The following is a 21,826-nucleotide window of genomic DNA, read 5'->3' as shown; positions in this document are numbered from 1 at the left end:
AACAAAGGGATGACCAGCCTCCAGCTGCCCAGTGACACAAACCTACCAGACGAGCTAAATTACTTCTATGCGTGCTTCGAGGCAAGCAACAGTAATGCATGAGAACACCAGCAGTTCCGGTCGACATGATCGCCGTAGTTGATGTGAGTAAGACCTTTAAAAAGGTCAACATTCACAAGGCTGTAGGGCCAGATGAATTACCAGGACGTGTACGCCGAGCATGCGCTGACCAACCAATGTCTTCACTGACATTTTCAACCTGTCCCTGGCCGAGTCAAGCAGACCACCATAGTCCCTGTTACCTTGGTATTCTTGGGAACAGGGACATGTCTAAATTATTACCAACCTGTAGCACTCATGTCTGTAGCCATGAAATGTTTTTAAAGGCTGGTCATGGCTCACATCAACACCATTATCGCAGAAACCCTAGAACCATTCCAGCTTGCATACCACCCCAACATATCCACAGATGACACAATCTCTATTGCACTCAACACTGCCGTTTCCAACCTGGACAAAAAAACACCTACAGTGGGGAGAACAAGTATTTGATACACTGCCGATTTTGCAGGGTTTCCTACTTACAAAGCATGTAGAGGTCTGTAAGTTTTATCATAGGTACACTTCAACTGTGAGAGATGGAATCTAAAACAAAAATCCAGAAAATCACATTGTATGATTTTTAAGTAATTAATTTGCATTTTATTGCATGACATAAGTATTTGATACATCAGAAAAGCAGAACTTAATATTTGGTACAGAAATCTTTGTTTGCAATTACAGAGATCATACGTTTCCTGTAGTTCTTGACCAGGTTTGCACACACTGCAGCAGGGATTTTGGCCCACTCCTCCATACAGACCTTCTCCAGATCCTTCAGGTTTCGGGGCTGTCGCTGGGCAATACGGACTTTCAGCTCCCTCCAAAGATTTTCTATTGGGTTCAAGTCTGAAGACTGGCTAGGCCACTCCAGGACCTTGAGATGCTTTTTACGGAGCCACTCCTTAGTTGCCCTAGCTGTGTGTTTCGGGTCGTTGTCATGCTGGAAGACCCAGCCACGACCCATCTTCAATGCTCTTACTGAGGGAAGGAGGTTGTTGGCCAAGATCTTGTGATACAAGGCCCCATCCATCATCCCCTCAATATGGTGCAGTCGTCCTGTCCCCTTTGCAGAAAAGCATCCCCAAAGAACGATGTTTCCACCTCCATGCTTCACGGTTGGGATGGTGTTCTTGGAGTTGTACTCATCCTTCTTCCTCCAAACATGGCGAGTGGAGTTTAGACCAAAAAGCTCTATTTGTGTCTCATCAGACCACATGACCTTTTCCCATTCCTCCTCTGGATCATCCAGATGGTCATTGGCAAACTTCAGACGGGCCCGGACATGCACTGGCTTGAGCAGGGGGACCTTGCGTGCGATGCAGGATTTTAATCCATGACGGCGTAGTGTGTTACTCATGGTTTTCTTTGAGACTGTGGTCCCAGCTCTCTTCAGGTCATTGACCAGGTCCTGCCATGTAGTTCTGGGCTGATCCCTCACCTTTCTCATGATCATTGATGCCCCACGAGGTGAGATTTTGCATGGAGCCCCAGACCGAGTGTGATTGAACGTCATCTTGAACTTCTTCTATTTTCTAATAATTGCGCCAACAGTTGTTGCCTTCTCACCAAGCTGATTGCCTATTGTCCTGTAGCCCATCCCAGCCTTGTGCAGGTCTACAATTTTATCCCTGATGACCTTACACAGGTCTCTGGTCTTGGCCATTGTGGAGAGGTTGGAGTCTGTTTGAGTGTGTGGACAACACAGTTGGATTAACGAGAAGTTACGCTTTTAAAAGATATGACACTTGTATGTTGATGAATGTTTAATATTACAATTTTGTTATTTGAATTTGGTGCGATCCAGCTTCACTGGATGTTGTCGATTTATATCCCGCTAGCGGGATCCGAGCCCTAGAAGGATTTTAAGAAGTTAAGTTTGCTAGTCACCTTTTAGTTAGCTGGTCACCTCTTAGTTAGCTGATCAACTCTATGCTGGTACACTGTTAGCTATTTACGTTTTAGTTTGTGCTCGTGCTCCTAGACCTTAGTGCCGCTTTTGATACCATCGATCACCACATTCTTTTGGAGAGATTGGAAACCCAAATTGGTCTACACGGACAAGTTCTGGCCTGGTTTAGATCTTATCTGTCGGAAAGATATCAGTTTGTCTCTGTGAATGGTTTGTCCTCTGACAAATCAACTGTAAATTTCGGTGTTCCTCAAGGTTCCGTTTTAGGACCACTATTGTTCTCACTATATATTTTACCTCTTGGGGATGTTATTCGAAAACATAATGTAAACTTTCACTGCTATGCGGATGACACACAGCTGTACATTTCAATGAAACATGGTGAAGCCCCAAAATTGCCCTCGCTAGAAGCATGTGTTTCAGACATAAGGAAGTGGATGGCTGCAAACTTTCTACTATTAAACTCGGACAAAACAGAGATGCTTGTTCTAGGTCCCAAGAAACAAAGAGATATTCTGTTGAATCTGACAATTAATCTTAATGGTTGTACAGTCGTCTCAAATAAAACTGTGAAGGACCTCGGCGTTACTCTGGACCCTGATCTCTCTTTTGAAGAACATATCAAGACCATTTCAAGGACATCTTTTTTCCATCTACGTAACATTGCAAAAATCAGAAACTTTCTGTCCAAAAATGATGCAGAAAAATTAATCCATGCTTTTGTCACTTCTAGGTTAGACTACTGCAATGCTCTATTTTCCGGCTACCCGGATAAAGCACTAAATAAACTTCAGTTAGTGCTAAATACGGCTGCTAGAATCCTGACTAGAACCAAAAATGTGATCATATTACTCCAGTGCTAGCCTCTCTACACTGGCTTCCTGTCAAAGCAAGGGCTGATTTCAAGGTTTTACTGCTAACCTACAAAGCATTACATGGGCTTGCTCCTACCTATCTCTCTGATTTGGTCCTGCCGTACATACCTACACGTACGCTACGGTCACAAGACGCAGGCCTCCTAATTGTCCCTAGAATTTCTAAGCAAACAGCTGGAGGCAGGGCTTTCTCCTATAGAGCTCCATTTTTATGGAACGGTCTGCCTACCCATGTCAGAGACGCAAACTCGGTCTCAACCTTTAAGTCTTTACTGAAGACTCATCTCTTCAGTGGGTCATATGATTGAGTGTAGTCTGGCCCAGGAGTGGGAAGGTGAACGGAAAGGCTCTGGAGCAACGAACCGCCCTTGCTGTCTCTGCCTGGCCGGTTCCCCTCTTTCCACTGGGATTCTCTGCCTCTAACCCTATTACAGGGGCTGGGTCACTGGCTTACTGGGGCTCTCTCATGCCGTCCCTGGAGGGGGTGCGTCACCTGAGTGGGTTGATTCACTGTTGTGGTCATCCTGTCTGGGTTGGCGCCCCCCTTGGGTTGTGCCGTGGCGGAGATCTTTGTGGGCTATACTCAGCCTTGTCTCAGGATGGTAAGTTGGTGGTTGAAGATATCCCTCTAGTGGTGTGGGGGCTGTGCTTTGGCAAAGTGGGTGGGGTTATATCCTTCCTGTTTGGCCCTGTCCGGGGTGACCTCGGATGGGGCCACAGTGTCTCCTGACCCCTCCTGTCTCAGCCTCCAGTATTTATGCTGCAGTAGTTTATGTGTCGGGGGCTGGGGTCAGTTTGTTATATCTGGAGTACTTCTCCTGTCCTATTCGGTGTCCTGTGTGAATCTAAGTGTGCATTCTCTAATTCTCTCCTTCTCTCTTTCTTTCTCTCTCTCGGAGGACCTGAGCCCTAGGACCTGAGCTCCAGGACTACCTGACATGATGACTCCTTGCTGTCCCCAGTCCACCTGGCCATGCTGCTGTTCCAGTTTCAACTGACCTGAGCCCTAGGACCATGCCCCAGGACTACCTGACATGATGACTCCTTGCTGTCCCCAGTCCACCTGGCCATGCTGCTGCTCCAGTTTCAACTTCCACCTGACTGTGCTGCTGCTCCAGTTTCAACTGTTCTGCCTTATTATTATTCGACCATGCTGGTCATTTATGAACATTTGAACATCTTGGCCATGTTCTGTTATAATCTCCACCCGGCACAGCCAGAAGAGGACTGGCCACCCCACATAGCCTGGTTCCTCTCTAGGTTTCTTCCTAGGTTTTGGCCTTTCTAGGGAGTTTTTCCTAGCCACCGTGCTTCTACACCTGCATTGCTTGCTGTTTGGGGTTTTAGGCTGGGTTTCTGTACAGCACTTTGAGATATCAGCTGATGTACGAAGGGCTATATAAATAAATTTGATTTGATTTAGTTAGCTGATCACTAGTTAGCCGTTCACCTTTTAGTTAGATGGTCACCTTTTAGCTGGTCTCCTGTTACTAAGCTGGTCACCTGTTAGCTGGTCACCTTTTAGGTAGCGGGTCACCTGTTAGCTGGTCACCTTTTAGGTAGCGGGTCACCTGTTAGCTGGTCACCTGTTAGTTGTTCACCTTTTAATTAGCTGATCACCTTTTAAGTTAGCTGATGACCTGTTAGCTGGTCACCTATTAGCGCTTCACCTTTTATTTAGCTGGTCATCTTTTAGTTAGCTGGTCACCTGCTAGCGTGTTCACCTTTTAGTTAGCTGGTCACCTGCTAGCTGTTCACCTTTTAGTTAGCTGGTCATCTTTTAGTATGCCAGTCACCTTTTAGTTAGCTGGTCACCTGCTAGCTAGTCACCTTTTAGTTAGCTGGTCACCTGCTAGCTGGTCACCTTTTAGTTAGCTGGTCACCTGCTAGCTGGTCACCTTTTAGTTAGCTGGTCACCTGCTAGCTGGTCACCTTTTAGTTAGCTGGTCACCTGCTAGCTGGTCACCTTTTAGTTAGCTGGTCACCTGCTAGCTGGTCACCTTTTAGTTAGCTGGTCACCTGCTAGCTGGTCACCTTTTAGTTAGCTGGTCACCTGCTAGCTGGTCACCTTTTAGTTAGCTGGTCACCTGCTAGCTGGTCACCTTTTAGTTAGCTGGTCACCTGCTAGCTGGTCACCTTTTAGTTAGCTGGTCACCTGCTAGCTTTTCATCTTTTAGTTAGCTGGTCACCTGCTAGCTGTTCACCTTTTAGTTAGCTGATGACCTGTTAGCTGTTCACCTTTTAGTTAGCTGGTGACCTGTTAGCTGGTCACCTATTAGCGCTTCACCTTTTATTTAGCTGGTCATCTTTTAGTTAGCTGGTCACCTGCTAGCGTGTTCACCTTTTAGTTAGCTGGTCACCTGCTAGCTGTTCACCTTTTAGTTAGCTGGTCATCTTTTAGTATGCCAGTCACCTTTTAGTTAGCTGGTCACCTGCTAGCTGGTCACCTGCTAGCTGGTCACCTGCTAGCTGGTCACCTGCTAGCTGGTCACCTGCTAGCTAGTCACCTTTTAGATAGCTGGTCACCTGCTAGCTGGTCACCTGCTAGCTGGTCACCTGATAGCTGGTCACCTGCTAGCTGGTCACCTGCTAGCTGGTCACCTGCTAGCTGGTCACCTGCTAGCTGGTCACCTGCTAGCTGGTCACCTGCTAGCTGGTCACCTTTTAGATAGCTGGTCACCTGCTAGCTGGTCACCTTTTAGATAGCTGGTCACCTTTTAGTTAGCTGGTCACCTGCTAGCTGGTCACCTTTTAGTTAGCTGGTCACCTGCTAGCTGGTCACCTTTTAGTTAGCTGGTCACCTGCTAGCTGGTCACCTTTTAGTTAGCTGGTCACCTTTTAGTTAGCTGGTCACCTTTTAGTTAGCTGGTCACCTTTTAGTTAGCTGGTCACCTGCTAGCTGGTCACCTGCTAGCTGGTCACCTGCTAGCTGGTCACCTGCTAGCTGGTCACCTGCTAGCTGGTCACCTGCTAGCTGGTCACCTGCTAGCTGGTCACCTTTTTAGTTAGCTGGTCACCTTTTAGATAGCTGGTCACCTACTAGGTTTTCACCTTTTTAGTTAGCTGGTCACCTTTTAGATAGCTGGTCACCTACTAGCTGTTCACCTTTTTAGTTAGCTGGTCACCTTTTAGATAGCTGGTCACCTACTAGCTGTTCACCTTTTAGTTAGCTGGTCACCTGCTAGCTGGTCACCTTTTAGTTAGCTGGTCATATTTTTAGTTAGCTAGTCACCTGTTAGCTGTTCACCTTTTAGTTAGCTGGTCACCTACTAGCTGTTCACCTTTTAGTTAGCTGGTCACCTACTAGCTGGTCACCTGCTAGCTAGATAGCTGGTCACCTGCTAGCTAGATAGCTGGTCACCTGCTAGCTAGATAGCTGGTCACCTGCTAGCTAGATAGCTGGTCACCTGCTAGCTAGATAGCTGGTCACCTGCTAGCTAGATAGCTGGTCACCCGCTAGCTAGCTAGCTAGATGGCTGGTCACCCGCTAGCTAGCTAGCTAGCTAGATGGCTGGTCACCCGCTAGCTAGCTAGCTAGCTAGATGGCTGGTCACCCGCTAGCTAGCTAGCTAGATAGCTGGTCACCCGCTAGCTAGCTAGCTAGCTGGTCACCCGCTAGCTAGCTAGCTAGCTAGATAGATGGCTGGTCACCCGCTAGCTAGCTAGCTAGATAGCTAGATGGCTGGTCACCCGCTAGCTAGCTAGCTAGCTAGCTATGGTCACCCGCTAGCTAGCTAGCTAGATAGCTGGTCACCCGCTAGCTAGCTAGCTAGATAGCTATGGTCACCCGCTAGCTAGCTAGCTAGATAGCTATGGTCACCCGCTAGCTAGCTAGCTAGATAGCTATGGTCCCCCGCTAGCTAGCTAGCTAGATAGCTATGGTCACCCGCTAGCTAGCTAGCTAGATAGCTATGGTCACCCGCTAGCTAGCTAGCTAGCTAGATAGCTATGGTCACCCGCTAGCTATCTAGCTAGATAGCTGGTCACCCGCTAGCTAGCTAGATAGCTATGGTCACCCGCTAGCTAGCTAGATAGCTATGGTCACCCGCTAGCTAGATAGCTATGGTCACCCGCTAGCTAGCTGCTAGCTAGATAGCTATGGTCACCCGCTAGCTAGATAGCTATGGTCACCCGCTAGCTAGCTAGCTAGCTAGATAGCTATGGTCACCCGCTAGCTATCTAGCTAGATAGCTATGGTCACCCGCTAGCTAGCTAGATAGCTATGGTCACCCGCTAGCTAGCTAGCTAGCTAGCTAGATAGGGGTGACCATAGCTAGCTATCTAGCTAGCTATCTAGCTAGCTAGCGGGTGACCATAGCTATCTAGCTAGCTAGCGGGTGACCATAGGTAGCTAGCTAGCTGGGTGACCACCTTTAGATAGCTGGTCACCTGCTAGCTAGATAGCTGGTCACCTGCTAGCTAGATAGCTGGTCACCTGCTAGCTAGATAGCTGGTCACCCGCTAGCTAGCTAGATAGCTGGTCACCCGCTAGCTAGCTAGATGCTGGTCACCCGCTAGCTAGCTAGATGGCTGGTCACCCGCTAGCTAGCTAGATGGCTGGTCACCCGCTAGCTAGCTAGATGGCTGGTCACCCGCTAGCTAGCTAGCTAGATGGCTGGTCACCCGCTAGCTAGCTAGCTAGATGGCTGGTCACCCGCTAGCTAGCTAGCTAGATGGCTGGTCACCCGCTAGCTAGCTAGCTAGATGGCTGGTCACCCGCTAGCTAGCTAGCTAGATAGCTGGTCACCCGCTAGCTAGCTAGATGGCTGGTCACCCGCTAGCTAGCTAGCTAGATAGCTGGTCACCCGCTAGCTAGCTAGCTAGCTGGTCAACCGCTAGCTAGCTAGCTAGATAGCTATGGTCACCCGCTAGCTAGCTAGCTAGATAGCTATGGTCACCCGCTAGCTAGCTAGCTAGATAGCTATGGTCACCCGCTAGCTAGCTAGCTAGATAGCTATGGTCCCCCGCTGGCTAGCTAGCCAGATAGCTATGGTCACCCGCTAGCTAGCTAGCTAGATAGCTATGGTCACCCGCTAGCTAGCTAGCTAGCTAGATAGCTATGGTCACCCGCTAGCTATCTAGCTAGATAGCTATGGTCACCCGCTAGCTAGCTAGATAGCTATGGTCACCCGCTAGCTGGCTCAGCCAGATAGCTATGGTCACCCGCTAGCTAGATAGCTATGGTCACCAGCTAGAGGTCTAGCTAGCTAGCTAGCTAGCTATGGTCACCCGCTAGCTAGCTAGCTAGCTAGATAGCTATGGTCACCCGCTAGCTAGCTAGCTAGCTAGATAGCTATGGTCACCCGCTAGCTAGATAGCTATGGTCACCCGCTAGCTAGCTAGATAGCTATGGTCACCCGCTAGCTAGCTAGCTAGCTAGATAGCTATGGTCACCCGCTAGCTATCTAGCTAGATAGCTATGGTCACCCGCTAGCTAGATAGCTATGGTCACCCGCTAGATAGCTAGATAGCTATGGTCACCCGCTAGCTAGCTAGCTAGCTAGATAGCTGGTCACCAGCTAGCTAGCTAGCTAGATAGCTATGGTCACCCGCTAGCTAGCTAGCTAGCTAGCTGCTAGATAGCTATGGTCACCCGCTGGCTGCTAGCTAGCTAGCTAGCTAGATAGCTATGGTCACCCGCTAGCTAGCTAGATAGCTATGGTCACCCGCTAGCTAGCTAGATAGCTGGTCAACCGCTAGCTAGCTTTGGCCTTTGTCATGGTAACAATGTAGGTTATGCTGTTATCCTCTCAGTTCCAGACATGGCATCTGCCCTGAAGGGAAGATTGAAAACAACAAAACAAACAGCAGGGATCTAGACAGCCACAAGCCTGGGGCAATCTGCGGTCCCAGCCACAATGGCCCACAGCGTTGCAGGCTGCATTCGAGCCCTCAAGAAAATCCAACTATCTTGATATGCAGGTAGCTAGCACAGCTAGGCTAGCTGCTACGCCAAACAGCTCCTCAGACCCGGCCTTGGTCGGCAGGATCACTAGACAGATAGTAGCAGTCCCAGCACCTGATGCCGACTGCGTCACAGGATCCAAACTCAAAAAGTTTGGTTACTAGCCAACTACCATTTCAATAGACATTCAAAACTTTCCAAAACAACAAACTGAGCTCTCCCTCATTCCGCGTTTAACAGGAAGTGATGGATAGGAAGTGAAATAAGGTAATGTTAAATGATTTACACTTTTACTTTTGATACTTAAGTATATTACACAAGCATTTCGCTACACTCGCATTAACATCTGCTAACCATGTGTATGTGACAAATAAAATTTGATTTGATATATTTGAGCAATTGCATGTACTTTTGATAGTTAAGTATATTTAAAACAAAATACTTTTAGACTTTTAGTCAAGTAGTATTTTAGTGGGTGACTTTCCCATTTAAGGTATCTTTACTTTTACTCAAGTATGATAATTGGGTATTTTTCCCACCACTGCCTGCCTGCCTGCCCGTGTTGCCTCCAGGGCTGCAACAATGCAAGGATGGATAAGCAAGGATAAGCATATTCTTGCTACCATTTGAAAGGAAACACTTTGAAGTTTGTGAAAATGTAAAATGAATGTAGAATATAACACATTAGATCTGGAAAAAGACTAAACAATGAAAAAAACAAACATGTTTTTACATTTTCTTTTGTACCATCTTTGAAATGCAAGAGAAAGGCCATAATGTATTATTCCAGCCCAGGCCCAATTTAGATTTTGCCCACTAGATGTCAGCAGTGTACGTGCAAAGTTTTAGACTGATTCATTGAACCATCGCATATCTGTTCAAAATGTTGTATCAAGACTGCCCAAATGTGCCTAATTGGTTTATTAATACATTTTCAAGTTCAAAATTGTGCACTTTCCTCAAAAAATAGCATGGTATTCTTTCATTGTAATAGCTACTGTAAATTGGACAGTGCAGTTAGATTAACAAGAATATAAGCTTTCTGCAAATATCAGATATGTCTATGTACTGGGAAATCTTGTTACTTACAACAACCTCACATTAGCCTACGTTAGCTCAACCATTCTGCGGGGGAAATACCGATCACGTAGAGGTTAATTGGTACAAGACTGTAACAATTTGCCTCCATCCACAGTAAAAGATGATGACTAGGACCATGCCCCAGGACTACCTGACATGATGACTCCTTGCTGTCCCCAGTCCACCTGAACGTGCTGCTGCTCCAGTTTCAACTGTTCTGCCTTATTATTATACGACCATGCTGGTCATTTATGAACATTTGAACATCTTGGCCATGTTCTGTTATAATCTCCACCCGGCACAGCCAGAAGAGAACTGGCCACCCCACATAGCCTGGTTCCTCTCTAGGTTTCTTCCTAGGTTTTGGCCTTTCTAGGGAGTTTTTCCTAGCCACCGTGCTTCTACACCTGCATTGCTTGCTGTTAGTGGTTTTAGGCTGGGTTTCTGTACAGCACTTTGAGATATCAGCTGATGTACGAAAGGCTATATAAATAAATTTGATTTGATTTGAAATGTTCCTAGCTATTCATTGGCTAATTCAACATCATGACAGGAGTCTACAGTACTCATATATCTGATGTTTGATTCACTATTTAGCAGCATAGGGAATGCATGGTGAAAAAGACATCCCAGGAAATGTATTTGACTCACTCTTATCAATTTGACTAATAGTCAATGACTAAAATTAGAGGGGATATTACTAAATCGTATTATTAAGTTAAATAAATATAAGATATCAAATGTTTTCTCAAAAGGCTCCCACAACAAAATCAGGCATGTAATTGGTCTTCAATGTGACAACTGATAGCAGATGTGTTTTAATGTATTTAACCTTTATTTAACTAGCCAAGTCCGTTAAGAACAAATTCTTATTTACAATGATGGCTTACCAAAAGGCAAACACACATCACGACAAGATAGACAACACAACACTAAATAAAGAGAGACCTAAGACAACATAGCATGGCAGCAACACATGACAACAACATGGTAGCAACACAACATGGTACAAACATTATTGGGAACAGCAAGAAGGTAGATGCTATAAATGTTTGTAACAGTACGCGCTGTCACAGCGTGTGTGTGTGTGCGCGCGCACAGTCCAAGCTGCGGACAATTCGGGGCGTGTTTGTTTCTCATGGGGTGGAGAGGAGAGGGGAGGGGCTGGGGTCGAAGGAAGGCAGGGAGGATGGGAGGGGAAAGGAGTCTAACAGCTACGTCGTTCCAGTGGAGTCAACAGCGGCCCGCAAAGAGATCTCCAAAATTTTGTCAGGTTCTGCTCAGTTACCGGGCGGCCGCACATAGGATACCAACTTTTAAAAGATACATATATCTGAACTTTTCTTGTCCATGTTCCGTAGTAGTTAATTTAATCTGTTGTCTACGATGAAGTGGGGAGCAGCTGATTTGGGGGTAACATGGACATTGTTCTCTCTGTTCTTCAACTTTTCTGTCACCAACGGACAAAATCCGCCGAACTACAACCTTTTCCAAGGAGCTGCGTACCAGGGCGCGAGACACCGACAGTCACAGAGGAATAGGTAAATTATTATTTGTCTCTATTGTTAATCTGTTTTATTTATTTCCATTTGCCTAAAACGAGTTGTGTTCTGTGTCGTTGCGATCTTATTTTATTTTCGCAGGACTTTTTCTCTTTAATTAGTGCAGTAAATGGAGAGATTACACGTGATTACATTGAATTAATTCAATATTACGTTTACATTTTGAATTATTTTACTGCAGTTATTTATCACTAAATTGTTGCATTGAGTTGTTTCTGAGTTTTGTTATGGAGAATAATGCACAACTGAGTGTGTCTAGTCTTGTCTGTTTGCTGCGGCATTATAATCTGTTTTCTGATGCAGCCTGTCTGTGTCTCCACTGTACATATCAACCGATCTGCTCTAATCCATAATGATAAAATCACATGTCAATCAGTAGATATACTAATTGGAGGTGGAAACCAGTCACCCTGTAATGTGATAGGCTGGTTATCTGCCCCAGTCACCCTGTAATGTGATAGGCTGGTTATCTGCCCCAGTCACCCTGTAATGTGATAGGCTGGTTATCTGCACCAGTCAGCTACAGCTAAATGATCCACACAGATGCTGACTTTTATTTCTCTCTTTTTTCTCAACTATTTCTGTCAGACAATAGACTATTTGTATCTTATTTCTCAAGCTTGGAAGGGTTGGAATTGTTGCCTGATGGTTGGTTACCAATGACATATTTTGCTTACACATCTCTTTCTCTCCTCCTCCTCTAGGAACTGGTGTGCATATGTGGTCCATAAGAACGTGAGCTGTACCGTCCAGGGGAATGTGGAGAGCTTTGTGGAGCCTGAGGTGGCACTGTGCCCAAACCATGACCCAGACTGTGAGCAACAAGTGATGTAAGTTTCCCTGGAGAGAGGGATGGGTGGAGGACAGAGAGAGGGATGACAGAGAGGTATGGGAGAGAGGGATGGGTGGAGGACAGAGAGGGATGGGTGGAGGACAGAGAGAGATGGGTGGAGGACAGAGAGAGAGGAATGACCGAGAGGGATGGGAGAGAGGGATGGGTGGAGGACAGAGAGGGATGGGAGAGAGGGATGGGTGGAGGACAGAGAGAGGAATGACAGAGAGGGATGGGACAGAGACCTGGGTGGAGGACAGAGAGAAAGAGGGATGGGAGGGAGTGATGTGTGGGTGGAGGATGTGAGAGAGAGAGAGAGAGAGAGAGAGAGATGGAGGACAGAGAGAAAGAGGGATGGGTGGAGGACAGAGCGAGAGAGGGATGGGTGGAGGACAGAGAGAAAGAGGGATGGGTGGAGGACAGAGCGAGAGAGGGATGGGTGGAGGACAGAGAGAAAGAGGGATGGGTGGAGGACAGAGCGAGAGAGGGATGGGTGGAGGACAGAGCGAGAGAGGGATGGGTGGAGGACAGAGCGAGAGAGGGATGGGTGGAGGACAGAGCGAGAGAGGGATGGGTGGAGGACAGAGCGAGAGAGGGATGGGTGGAGAGAGAGGGATATAATAGAATATTATTCCCTCCCTTCTCTTATTTTCTCATCTAAGAGGGCTGGGGATGTTACAGCAATGTGATGGAAACTAGGTGGAGTTGTTCCTTACTACTTAGTCACCTCAGGTCCACTGGAGGGGTGAGAAGGGTTAGGAAAAGGGAGGACAGAAGGGAGAAAACAGCAGTTTGGAAAGTACTTATGAGTTAGCCAGTGAACAGCAATGATTAATCCACTCTGATTAGCTCATTTATTCCAGTAATAAGACTGACGGGATGACTGATCAACCACAGAATGAATGACTCCGACAACATCAAATGAAAGTTGTTGTTTTCATTATTAGAGCATCACTGGAAACATTTCATAACTGGGCATCTGGGGTTCCACTGATGGGGTTTAACACCATTAGATTTCCCATAGTTAGACAGCCCAGGTTCCACTGATGGGGTTTTACACCATTAGATTTACCATAGTTGGACAGCCCAGGTTCCACTGATGGGGTTTAACGCCATTAGATTTACCATAGCAGGACAGCCCATTTGGGGTTCCATTGATGGGGTTTCACTCGATTCACTCACCTGGGCTATTATATCCCTCCTGGCAGGAGGAAGGCCACCAAAAATTCAGAAATGTCCATCCCCAACTACAACAGAGTTTTATTTCCCTCACCAACTTAAAACATCAGATAGCTGAGCAGCTAACCAATTGCTGCAGCTGTACATAGTCCATCTGTAAATAGCTCACCCAATCTACCTACCTCATCCCCATACTGTTTTTATTTTATTTACTTTTCTGCTCTTTTGCACACCAGTATGTATCTCTACTTGCACATCTGCTCATTTATCACTCCAGTGTTAATCTGCTAAATTGTAATTATTCGCTCCTATGGCCTATTTATTGCCTACCTCCTCATGCCTTTTGCACACACTGTATATAGACTTTTTTTTCTACTGTGTCATTGACCAGTTTATTGTGTTATTGGCCTGTTTATTGTTTACTCCATGTGTAACTCTGTGTTGTTGTCTGTCACACTGCTTTGCTTTATCTTGGCCAGGTCGCAGTTGTAAATGGGAACTTGTTCTCAACTAGCCTACCTGGTTAAGTAAAGGTGAAAAAAATAAAAAATCTGCCAAGATAGAACTGCCAAAGGGGGTTGAGTTGCAATCTACTGCAGAGATAGCCGGCAGAGCTCTGTCATGCTATCCAGGTCTATACCCAAACAGTCTGAGCTTCTTCTTTTAAAAATCCACCTTTCCAGAAACAAGTCTCTCACTGTTGCCCCTTGTTATAGACCCCCTCAGCCCCCAGTTGTGCCCTGGACACCATATGTGAATTTAATGTCCCCCCATTTATCTTCAGAGTTTGTACTGTTAGGTGACCTAAACTGGGATATGCTTAACACCCCGGCCGTCCTACAACCTAAGCTAGATGCCCTCAATCTCACACAAATTATCATGGAACCTACCAGATACAACCCTAAATCTGTAAACACAGGCACCCTCATAGATCTTCGATGTTAACATTAGAAGCCTCCTCCTTAAGTTTGTTTTATTCACTGCCTTAGCATACTCTGCCAACCAGGATGTCCTAGCTGTGTCTGAATCCTGGCTTAGGAAGACCACCAAAAACCCTGAAATGTCCATCCCTAACCATACCATTTTCCGACAAGATAGAACTGCCAAAGGGGGCGGAGTTGCAATCTACTGCAAAGAAGACCTACAGAGTTCTGTCTTATCCAGGTCTGTGTCCAAACAATTTGAGCTCCTACTTTTAAAAATCCACCTTTCCAGAGACAAGTCTCTCATCGCTGCCGCTTGCTATAGACACCACCTTCTGCCCCCAACTGTGCCCTGGACACCATATGTGAATTGATGTCCCCCCGTCTTTCTTCAGAGCTCGTGCTGTTAGGTGACCTAAACTGGGACATGCTTAACACCCCGGTCCTCCTACAGTCTAAACTTGATACCCTCAATCTCACACAAATTATCAATGAACCTACCCGGTACAACCCCAAATCTGTAAAACATGGGCACCCTCATAGATATCATCCTAACCAATCTGCCCTCCAAATACACCTCTGCTGTCTTCAACCAGGATCTCAGCAATCACTCATTGCCTGCGTCCGTAACGGGTCTGCAGTCAAATGACCACCCCTCATCACTGTCAAACACTCCCTAAAACACTTCAGAGAGCAGGCCTTTCTAATCGACCTGGCCCGGGTATCCTGGAAGGACATTGACCTCATTCCGTCAGTAGATGATGCCTGGTTATTCTTTAAAAGTGCTTTCCTCACCATCTTAAATAAGCATGCCCCACTCAAAAAATGTTGATCGAGGAACCGATATTGCCCCTGGTTCAATCCAGACCTGACTGCCCTTGACCAGCACAAAAACATCCTGTGGCGTACTGCATTATCATCGAATAGCCCCCGCAATATGCAACTTTTCAGGGAAGTTAGGAACCAATATACACAGGCAGTTAGGAAAGCAAAGGCTAGCTTTTTCAAACAGAAATTTGCATCCTGTACCACAAACTCCAAAAGTTCTGGGACACTGTAAAGTCCATGGAGAATAAGAGCACCCCCTCCCAGCTGCCCACTGCACTGAGGCTTGGAAACACTGTCACCACCGATAAATCTACGACAATCGAGAATTTCAATAAGTATTTTTCTACAGCTGGCCATGCTTTCCACCTGGCTACCTCTACCCCGGTCAACAGCTCTGCACCCCCCACAGCAACTTGCCCAAGCCCCCCATTTCTCCTTCACCCAATTCCAGATAGCTGATGTTCTGAAGGAGCTGCAAAATCTGGACCCCTACAAATCAGCTGGGCTTGACAATCTGAACCCTCTCTTTCTAAAATTATCCGTCGCAATTTTTGCAACCCCTTTTACTAGCCTGTTCAACAACTCTTTCGTATAATCTGAGATCCCTTAAGATTCACATTGTAAATGAGAACTTGTTCTCAACTGGCCTACCTGGTTAAATAAAGGTGAAATTAAAAAATCCCAGGTTCCACTGATTGGGTTCCACTGATGGGGTTCCACTCAATTAGATTTACCATCAAATCTAATCATACTTTAATAATACATCACATTTCAGTCATGAAATGCAACGCAATCAAAATAATGACACAAACTGAACAACTAAAAAGCACCCTGAGGAAAAGAAAAGCTAAAAATATGTTTTAAGATCTCTTTTAGATATATCCACAGTTTTGGCCCCCCAAAGGACCTGAGGGACCTACTGGGTACATAACTTAAAGCATGTCTGACATGTATTGAGGTGCACAATCGTGAATTGATTTAAAAACCGATTCAAGAATCTTAAAATGAATTCTAAAACTCACAGGCAGCCAGTGCAGAGATGTTAAAACTTCTCTAGGGTAGGGGGCAGCATTCAGATTTTTGGATGAAAAACATGCCTAAAATAAATGCCCTGCTCCTCGGGCCCAGAAGATATGATATGCATATAACTGATAGATTTGGATAGAAAACACTCTAAAGTTTCCAAAACTGTTAAAATAGTGTCTGTGAGTATAACAGAACTGGTTTGGCAGGCGAAAACCTGAGAAAAATCCATTCAGGAAGTATTTTTTTTGTGGTTTTGTAGTTTTCTATTCAATGCCATTACAGTATCCATTGACTTAGGACTCAATTTGCAGTTCCCATGCCTTCCACTAGATGTCAACAGTCTTTAGAAATTGTTTCAGGCTTGTATTCTTATAAATGAGGGAGTAAGACCAGTCTGAATGATTGGACCCTGACATGTCACAGAGCTTTTTCATGCGCAGTCCCGAGAGAGTGCATTTCTTGTTTACCTTTTATATTGACAATGTTATTGTCCGGATGAAATATTATAGATAATTTAGGCTAAAAACAACCTGAGGATTAAATATAAACATTGTTTGACATGTTTCTATGAACTTTACGGATACAATTGGGATTTTTTTGTCTGCCTGTTTTGACTGCGTTTGAGCCTGTGGATTACTGAAGAAAACGTGTGAACAAAACGGAGGTTTTTGGATATAAAGAGACTTTATCGAACAAAAGGAACATTTATTGAGTAAATTAATGTCTTCTGAGTGCCACCATATGAAGATCATCAAAGGTAAGGGATTAATTTTATCTCTATTTCTGAGTTTTGTAACGCTTCTGCCTGGCTGGTTACTGTTTGTAATAATTTGTCAACTGGGCTATGTTCTCAAATAATCGTAAGGTATGATTTTACCGTCAAGCATTTTTTAAATCTGACACCGTGGTTGGATTCACAAGAAGTTAATCTTTAAACCTATGTAAAATATGTTTTTGTTTTATGAATTTTTATAATGAGTATTTCTGTATTTGAATTTGGTGCTCAGCAATCTCACTGGATGTTGGCCAGATGGGACGCTAGCGTCCCACATACCCTAGAGAGGTTAAAACCGATGTAGTGTGTGTTCTCTGTCTGATCTTGGTCAGTACCCATGCTGCAGCATTCTGTATGTTTTGCAGATGACCAATAGCTTTCTTAGGTAGACCAGACAGGAGAGCATTACAGTAGTCAAGCCTGCTTGTAATAAAAGCATGAATGAGTGTCTCTGTATCAGCCTGAGAGAGAAACAGCCACACCTTGGAAATGTTCCTCAGATGTTAAAAAGCTATTGTGGTCACATTCCTAATGTGTAATTCGAAATGTAGTTCAGAATCTAAAATAACACTTAGGTTTTTTTCCAGGTGTTTTATCTTTATTGCCCATTAATTAAAATGTTCGGACAGATTCTCTCCCTGTGCTTTGGCTCCAACAATAAGTACCTCGGTTTTGCCATAACACTGTGATATTTATGTTTAGAGTGACGTCATGGTTTTATTGTAAGTTGGAACTTGTGGCCGTACTATTTTGCAACATACACTTTAGACACATAGTTGGAGTGAAGTTAAATATTTGACATTTTACCCCCTTGAGAACACCTCTGTATTGTGAAATCTGTTCTCAAACGGTCATGACTTCATGGAATAAAAATGAGAGAGCGAGCGAGAGGGAGACACGGAGAGAGAGAGACATGGAGAGGGAGGGAGGGAGACATGGAGAGGGAGGGAGGGAGACATGGAGAGGGAGGGAGGGAGACATGGAGAGGGAGGGAGGGAGGGAGACATGGAGAGGGAGGGAGGGAGGGAGACATGGAGAGGGGGAGGGAGAGACATGGAGAGGGAGGGAGACATGGAGAGGGAGGGAGGGAGGGAGACATGGAGAGGGAGGGAGGGAGGGAGACATGGAGAGGGAGGGAGACATGGAGAGGGAGGGAGACATGGAGAGGGAGGGAGACATGGAGAGGGAGGGAGACATGGGGGGAGGGAGGGAGACATGGAGAGGGAGGGGGAGACATGGAGAGGGACATGGAGAGGGAGGGAGACATGGAGAGGGGAGGGAGGGATGGAGAGGAGAGGGAGGGAGACATGGGGAGGGATGGAGACATGGAGAGGGAGGGAGGGAGACATGGAGAGGGAGGGAGGGAGACATGGAGAGGGAGGGAGGGAGGGAGACATGGGGGGGGGAGGGAGACATGGGGAGGGAGGGAGACATGGAGAGGGAGGGAGACATGGAGAGGGAGGGAGGGAGGGAGACATGGAGAGGGAGGGAGGGAGAGACATGGAGAGGGAGGGAGGGAGGGAGACATGGGGAGGGAGGGAGACATGGGGAGGGAGGGAGACATGGGGAGGGAGGGAGACATGGAGAGGGAGGGAGACATGGAGAGGGAGGGAGACATGGAGAGGGAGGGAGACATGGAGAGGGAGGGAGACATGGAGAGGGAGGGAGACATGGAGAGGGAGGGAGGGAGACATGGAGAGGGAGGGAGGGAGACATGGAGAGGGAGGGAGGGAGACATGGAGAGGGAGGGAGGGAGGGAGACATGGAGAGGGAGGGAGGGAGGGAGACATGGAGAGGGAGGGAGGGAGGGAGAGACATGGAGAGGGAGGGAGGGAGGGAGACATGGAGAGGGAGGGAGGGAGACACGGAGAGGGAGGGTGACAAGGAGGGAAGTAGAGAGAGACAGAGGGAGTGTGAGAGAATGAGAGAGTAATAGTTTACCAGTCCCTTTCTCTCTCTCTCTCCCTCCCTCCTTCTGTCTCTCTCTCTAATAGTTTACCAGTCCCTTTGTGAGAGAGAGAGACGGAAGGAGGGAGGGAGAGAGAGAGAGAAAGGGACTGGTAAACTATTAGAGAGAGAGACAGAGGGAGGGAGAGAGAACGAGAGGGAAAGAGACACAAAGAGGCTGGTAACCTATTAGAGAGAGAGACAGAGGGAGGAAGAGAGAACGAGAGGGAAAGAGAAAGACACAAAGGGACTGGTAAACTATTACAGTTCATGCCTTTGCTTTCTTTTTCTAACCCTAACTCCTTTCTCTGCATGACGGAAAATGATCTGGAAATCCCAGAATCTCCTGGGAGGCAGGTCAGAGAAACCTGAACCCAAGTTTCCGTGAGAGAGATAGGGACTTAAATTGTTGAGTCTTAAAATTCACTACTGGACTTAAATTGTTGAGTCTCTCTCTTTATCTGTTACTATCCACCTATCTGTTACTATCCACCTGTCTGTTGCTCTCTCTTTGTCTGTTGCTGTCCACCTATCTGTTGCTCTCTCTTTATCTGGTACTGTCCACCTATCTGTTGGTCTCTCTTTATCAGTTGATATTCAGCTCTCTGTTGCTGTCCACCTATCTGTTGCTGTCCACCTATCTGTTGCTGTCCACCTATCTGTTGCTGTCCACCTATATGTTGCTCTCTCTTTCTGTTGCTATCCACCTATGTTGCTCTCTCTTTCTGTTGCTATCCTCCTATCTGTTGCTCTCTCTTTCTGTTGCTATCCTCCTATCTGTTGCTCTCTCTTTCTGTTGCTATCCACCTATCTGTTGCTGTCCACCTATCTGTTGCTGTCCACCTATCTGTTGCTCTCTCTTTCTGTTGCTCTCCACCTATCTGTTGCTCTTTCTTTCTGTTGCTCTCTCTTTCTGTTGCTCTCTCTTTCTGTTGCTATCCACCTATTTGCTGTCCACCTGCTGTTGCTCCTCCACCTATCTGTTGCTCTCTTTCTGTTCTGTTGCTGTCCACCTATCTGTTGCTGTCCACCTATCTGTTGCTCTCTCTTTCTGTTGCTATCCTCCTATCTGTTGCTCTCTCTTTCTGTTGCTGTCCACCTATCTGTTGCTATCCTCCTATCTGTTGCTCTCTTTCTGTTGCTATCCACCTATCTGTTGCTCTCTCTTTCTGTTGCTATCCTCCTATCTGTTGCTCTCTCTTTCTGTTGCTGTCCACCTATCTGTTGCTCTCTCTTTCTGTTGCTCTCTCTTTCTGTTGCTGTCCACCTATCTGTTTCTATCCTCCTATCTGTTGCTCTCTCTTTCTGTTGCTATCCACCTATCTGTTGCTGTCCACCTATCTGTTGCTCTCTCTTTCTGTTGCTCTCTCTTTCTGTTGCTGTCCACCTATCTGTTGCTATCCTCCTATCTGTTGCTCTCTCTTTCTGTTGCTATCCTCCTATCTGTTGCTCTCTCTTTCTGTTGCTATCCTCCTATCTGTTGCTCTCTCTTTCTGTTGCTGTCCACCTATCTGTTGCTCTCTCTTTCTGTTGCTCTCTCTTTCTGTTGCTCTCTCTTTCTGTTGCTATCCACCTATCTGTTGCTGTTGCTCTCCACCTATCTGTTGCTCTCTCTTTCTGTTGCTGTCCACCTATCTGTTGCTGTCCACCTATCTGTTGCTATCCTCCTATCTGTTGCTCTCTCTTTCTGTTGCTGTCCACCTATCTGTTGCTGTCTACCTATCTGTTGCTGTCCACCTTCTGTTGCTCTCTCTTTCTGTTGCTGTCTCTTTCTGTTGCTGTCCACCTATCTGTTGCTATCCTCCTATCTGTTGCTCTCTCTTTCTGTTGCCGTGTTGCTGTCACCTATCTGTTGCTCTCTCTTTCTGTTGCTCTCTCTTTCTGTTGCTGTCCACCTATCTGTTGCTATCCTCCTATCTGTTGCTCTCTCTTTCTGTTGCTATCCTCCTATCTGTTGCTCTCTCTTTCTGTTGCTGTCACCTATCTGTTGCTCTCTCTTTCTGTTGCTCTCTCTTTCTGTTGCTGTCCACCTATCTGTTGCTATCCTCCTATCTGTTGCTCTCTCTTTCTGTTGCCGTCCACCTATCTGTTGCTATCCTCCTATCTGTTGCTCTCTCTATCTGTTGCTCTCTCTTTCTGTTGCTGTCCACCTTCTGTTGCTATCCTCCTATCTGTTGCTGTCCACCTATCTGTTGCTATCCTCCTATCTGTTGCTCTCTCTTTCTGTTGCTGTCCACCTATCTGTTGCTGTCCACCTTCTGTTGCTGTCCACCTATCTGTTGCTGTCCACCTATCTGTTGCTGTCCTCCTATCTGTTGCTATCTTTCTGTTGCTGTCCACCTATCTGTTGCTCCACCTTCTGTTGCTATCCACCTATCTGTTGCTCTCTCTTTCTGTTGCTGTCCACCTATCTGTTGCTCTCTCTTTCTGTTGCTCTCTCTTTCTGTTGCTGTCCACCTATCTGTTGCTATCCTCCTATCTGTTGCTCTCTCTTTCTGTTGCTATCCTCCTATCTGTTGCTCTCTCTTTCTGTTGCTGTCCACCTATCTGTTGCTATCCTCCTATCTGTTGCTCTCTCTTTCTGTTGCTCTCTCTTTCTGTTGCTGTCCACCTATCTGTTGCTGTCCACCTATCTGTTGCTCTCTCTTTCTGTTGCTATCCACCTATCTGTTGCTGTCCTCCTATCTGTTGCTGTCCTCCTATCTGTTGCTATCCTCCTTCTGTTGCTGTCCACCTTCTGTTGCTCTCTCTTGTTGCTATCCACCTATCTGTTGCTCTCTTTCTGTTGCTGTCCACCTATCTGTTGCTGTCCACCTATCTGTTGCTCCTGTCTTTTTCTGTTGCTGTCCTCCTATCTGTTGCTCTCTCTTTCTGTTGCTGTCC

The 21,826-nt window shown here is 46.2% G+C and overlaps 1 protein-coding gene across 1 annotated transcript in view; it reads left to right on the top strand.

The window, feature by feature from the left end:
- The first annotated feature begins 11,067 nt into the window (after positions 1-11,067).
- The window catches only part of emilin2a (elastin microfibril interfacer 2a), a 50,235-nt gene continuing 39,476 nt past the window's right edge, over positions 11,068-21,826 (top strand). Inside the window, exons 1-2 of the mRNA XM_024392192.2 lie at positions 11,068-11,412; positions 12,138-12,263. Coding sequence (XP_024247960.2) covers positions 11,258-11,412; positions 12,138-12,263 — 281 coding nt within the window. The 5' untranslated portion in view covers positions 11,068-11,257. The remainder of the gene's footprint in view (positions 11,413-12,137; positions 12,264-21,826) is intronic.

Source organism: Oncorhynchus tshawytscha, linkage group LG28, assembly GCF_018296145.1.
Source record: "Oncorhynchus tshawytscha isolate Ot180627B linkage group LG28, Otsh_v2.0, whole genome shotgun sequence".
Taxonomy (NCBI): Eukaryota; Metazoa; Chordata; class Actinopteri; order Salmoniformes; family Salmonidae; genus Oncorhynchus; species Oncorhynchus tshawytscha.
The sequence above is the reverse complement of the archived record's forward strand: the minus strand, read 5'-3'. Positions and strand labels throughout refer to the sequence as shown.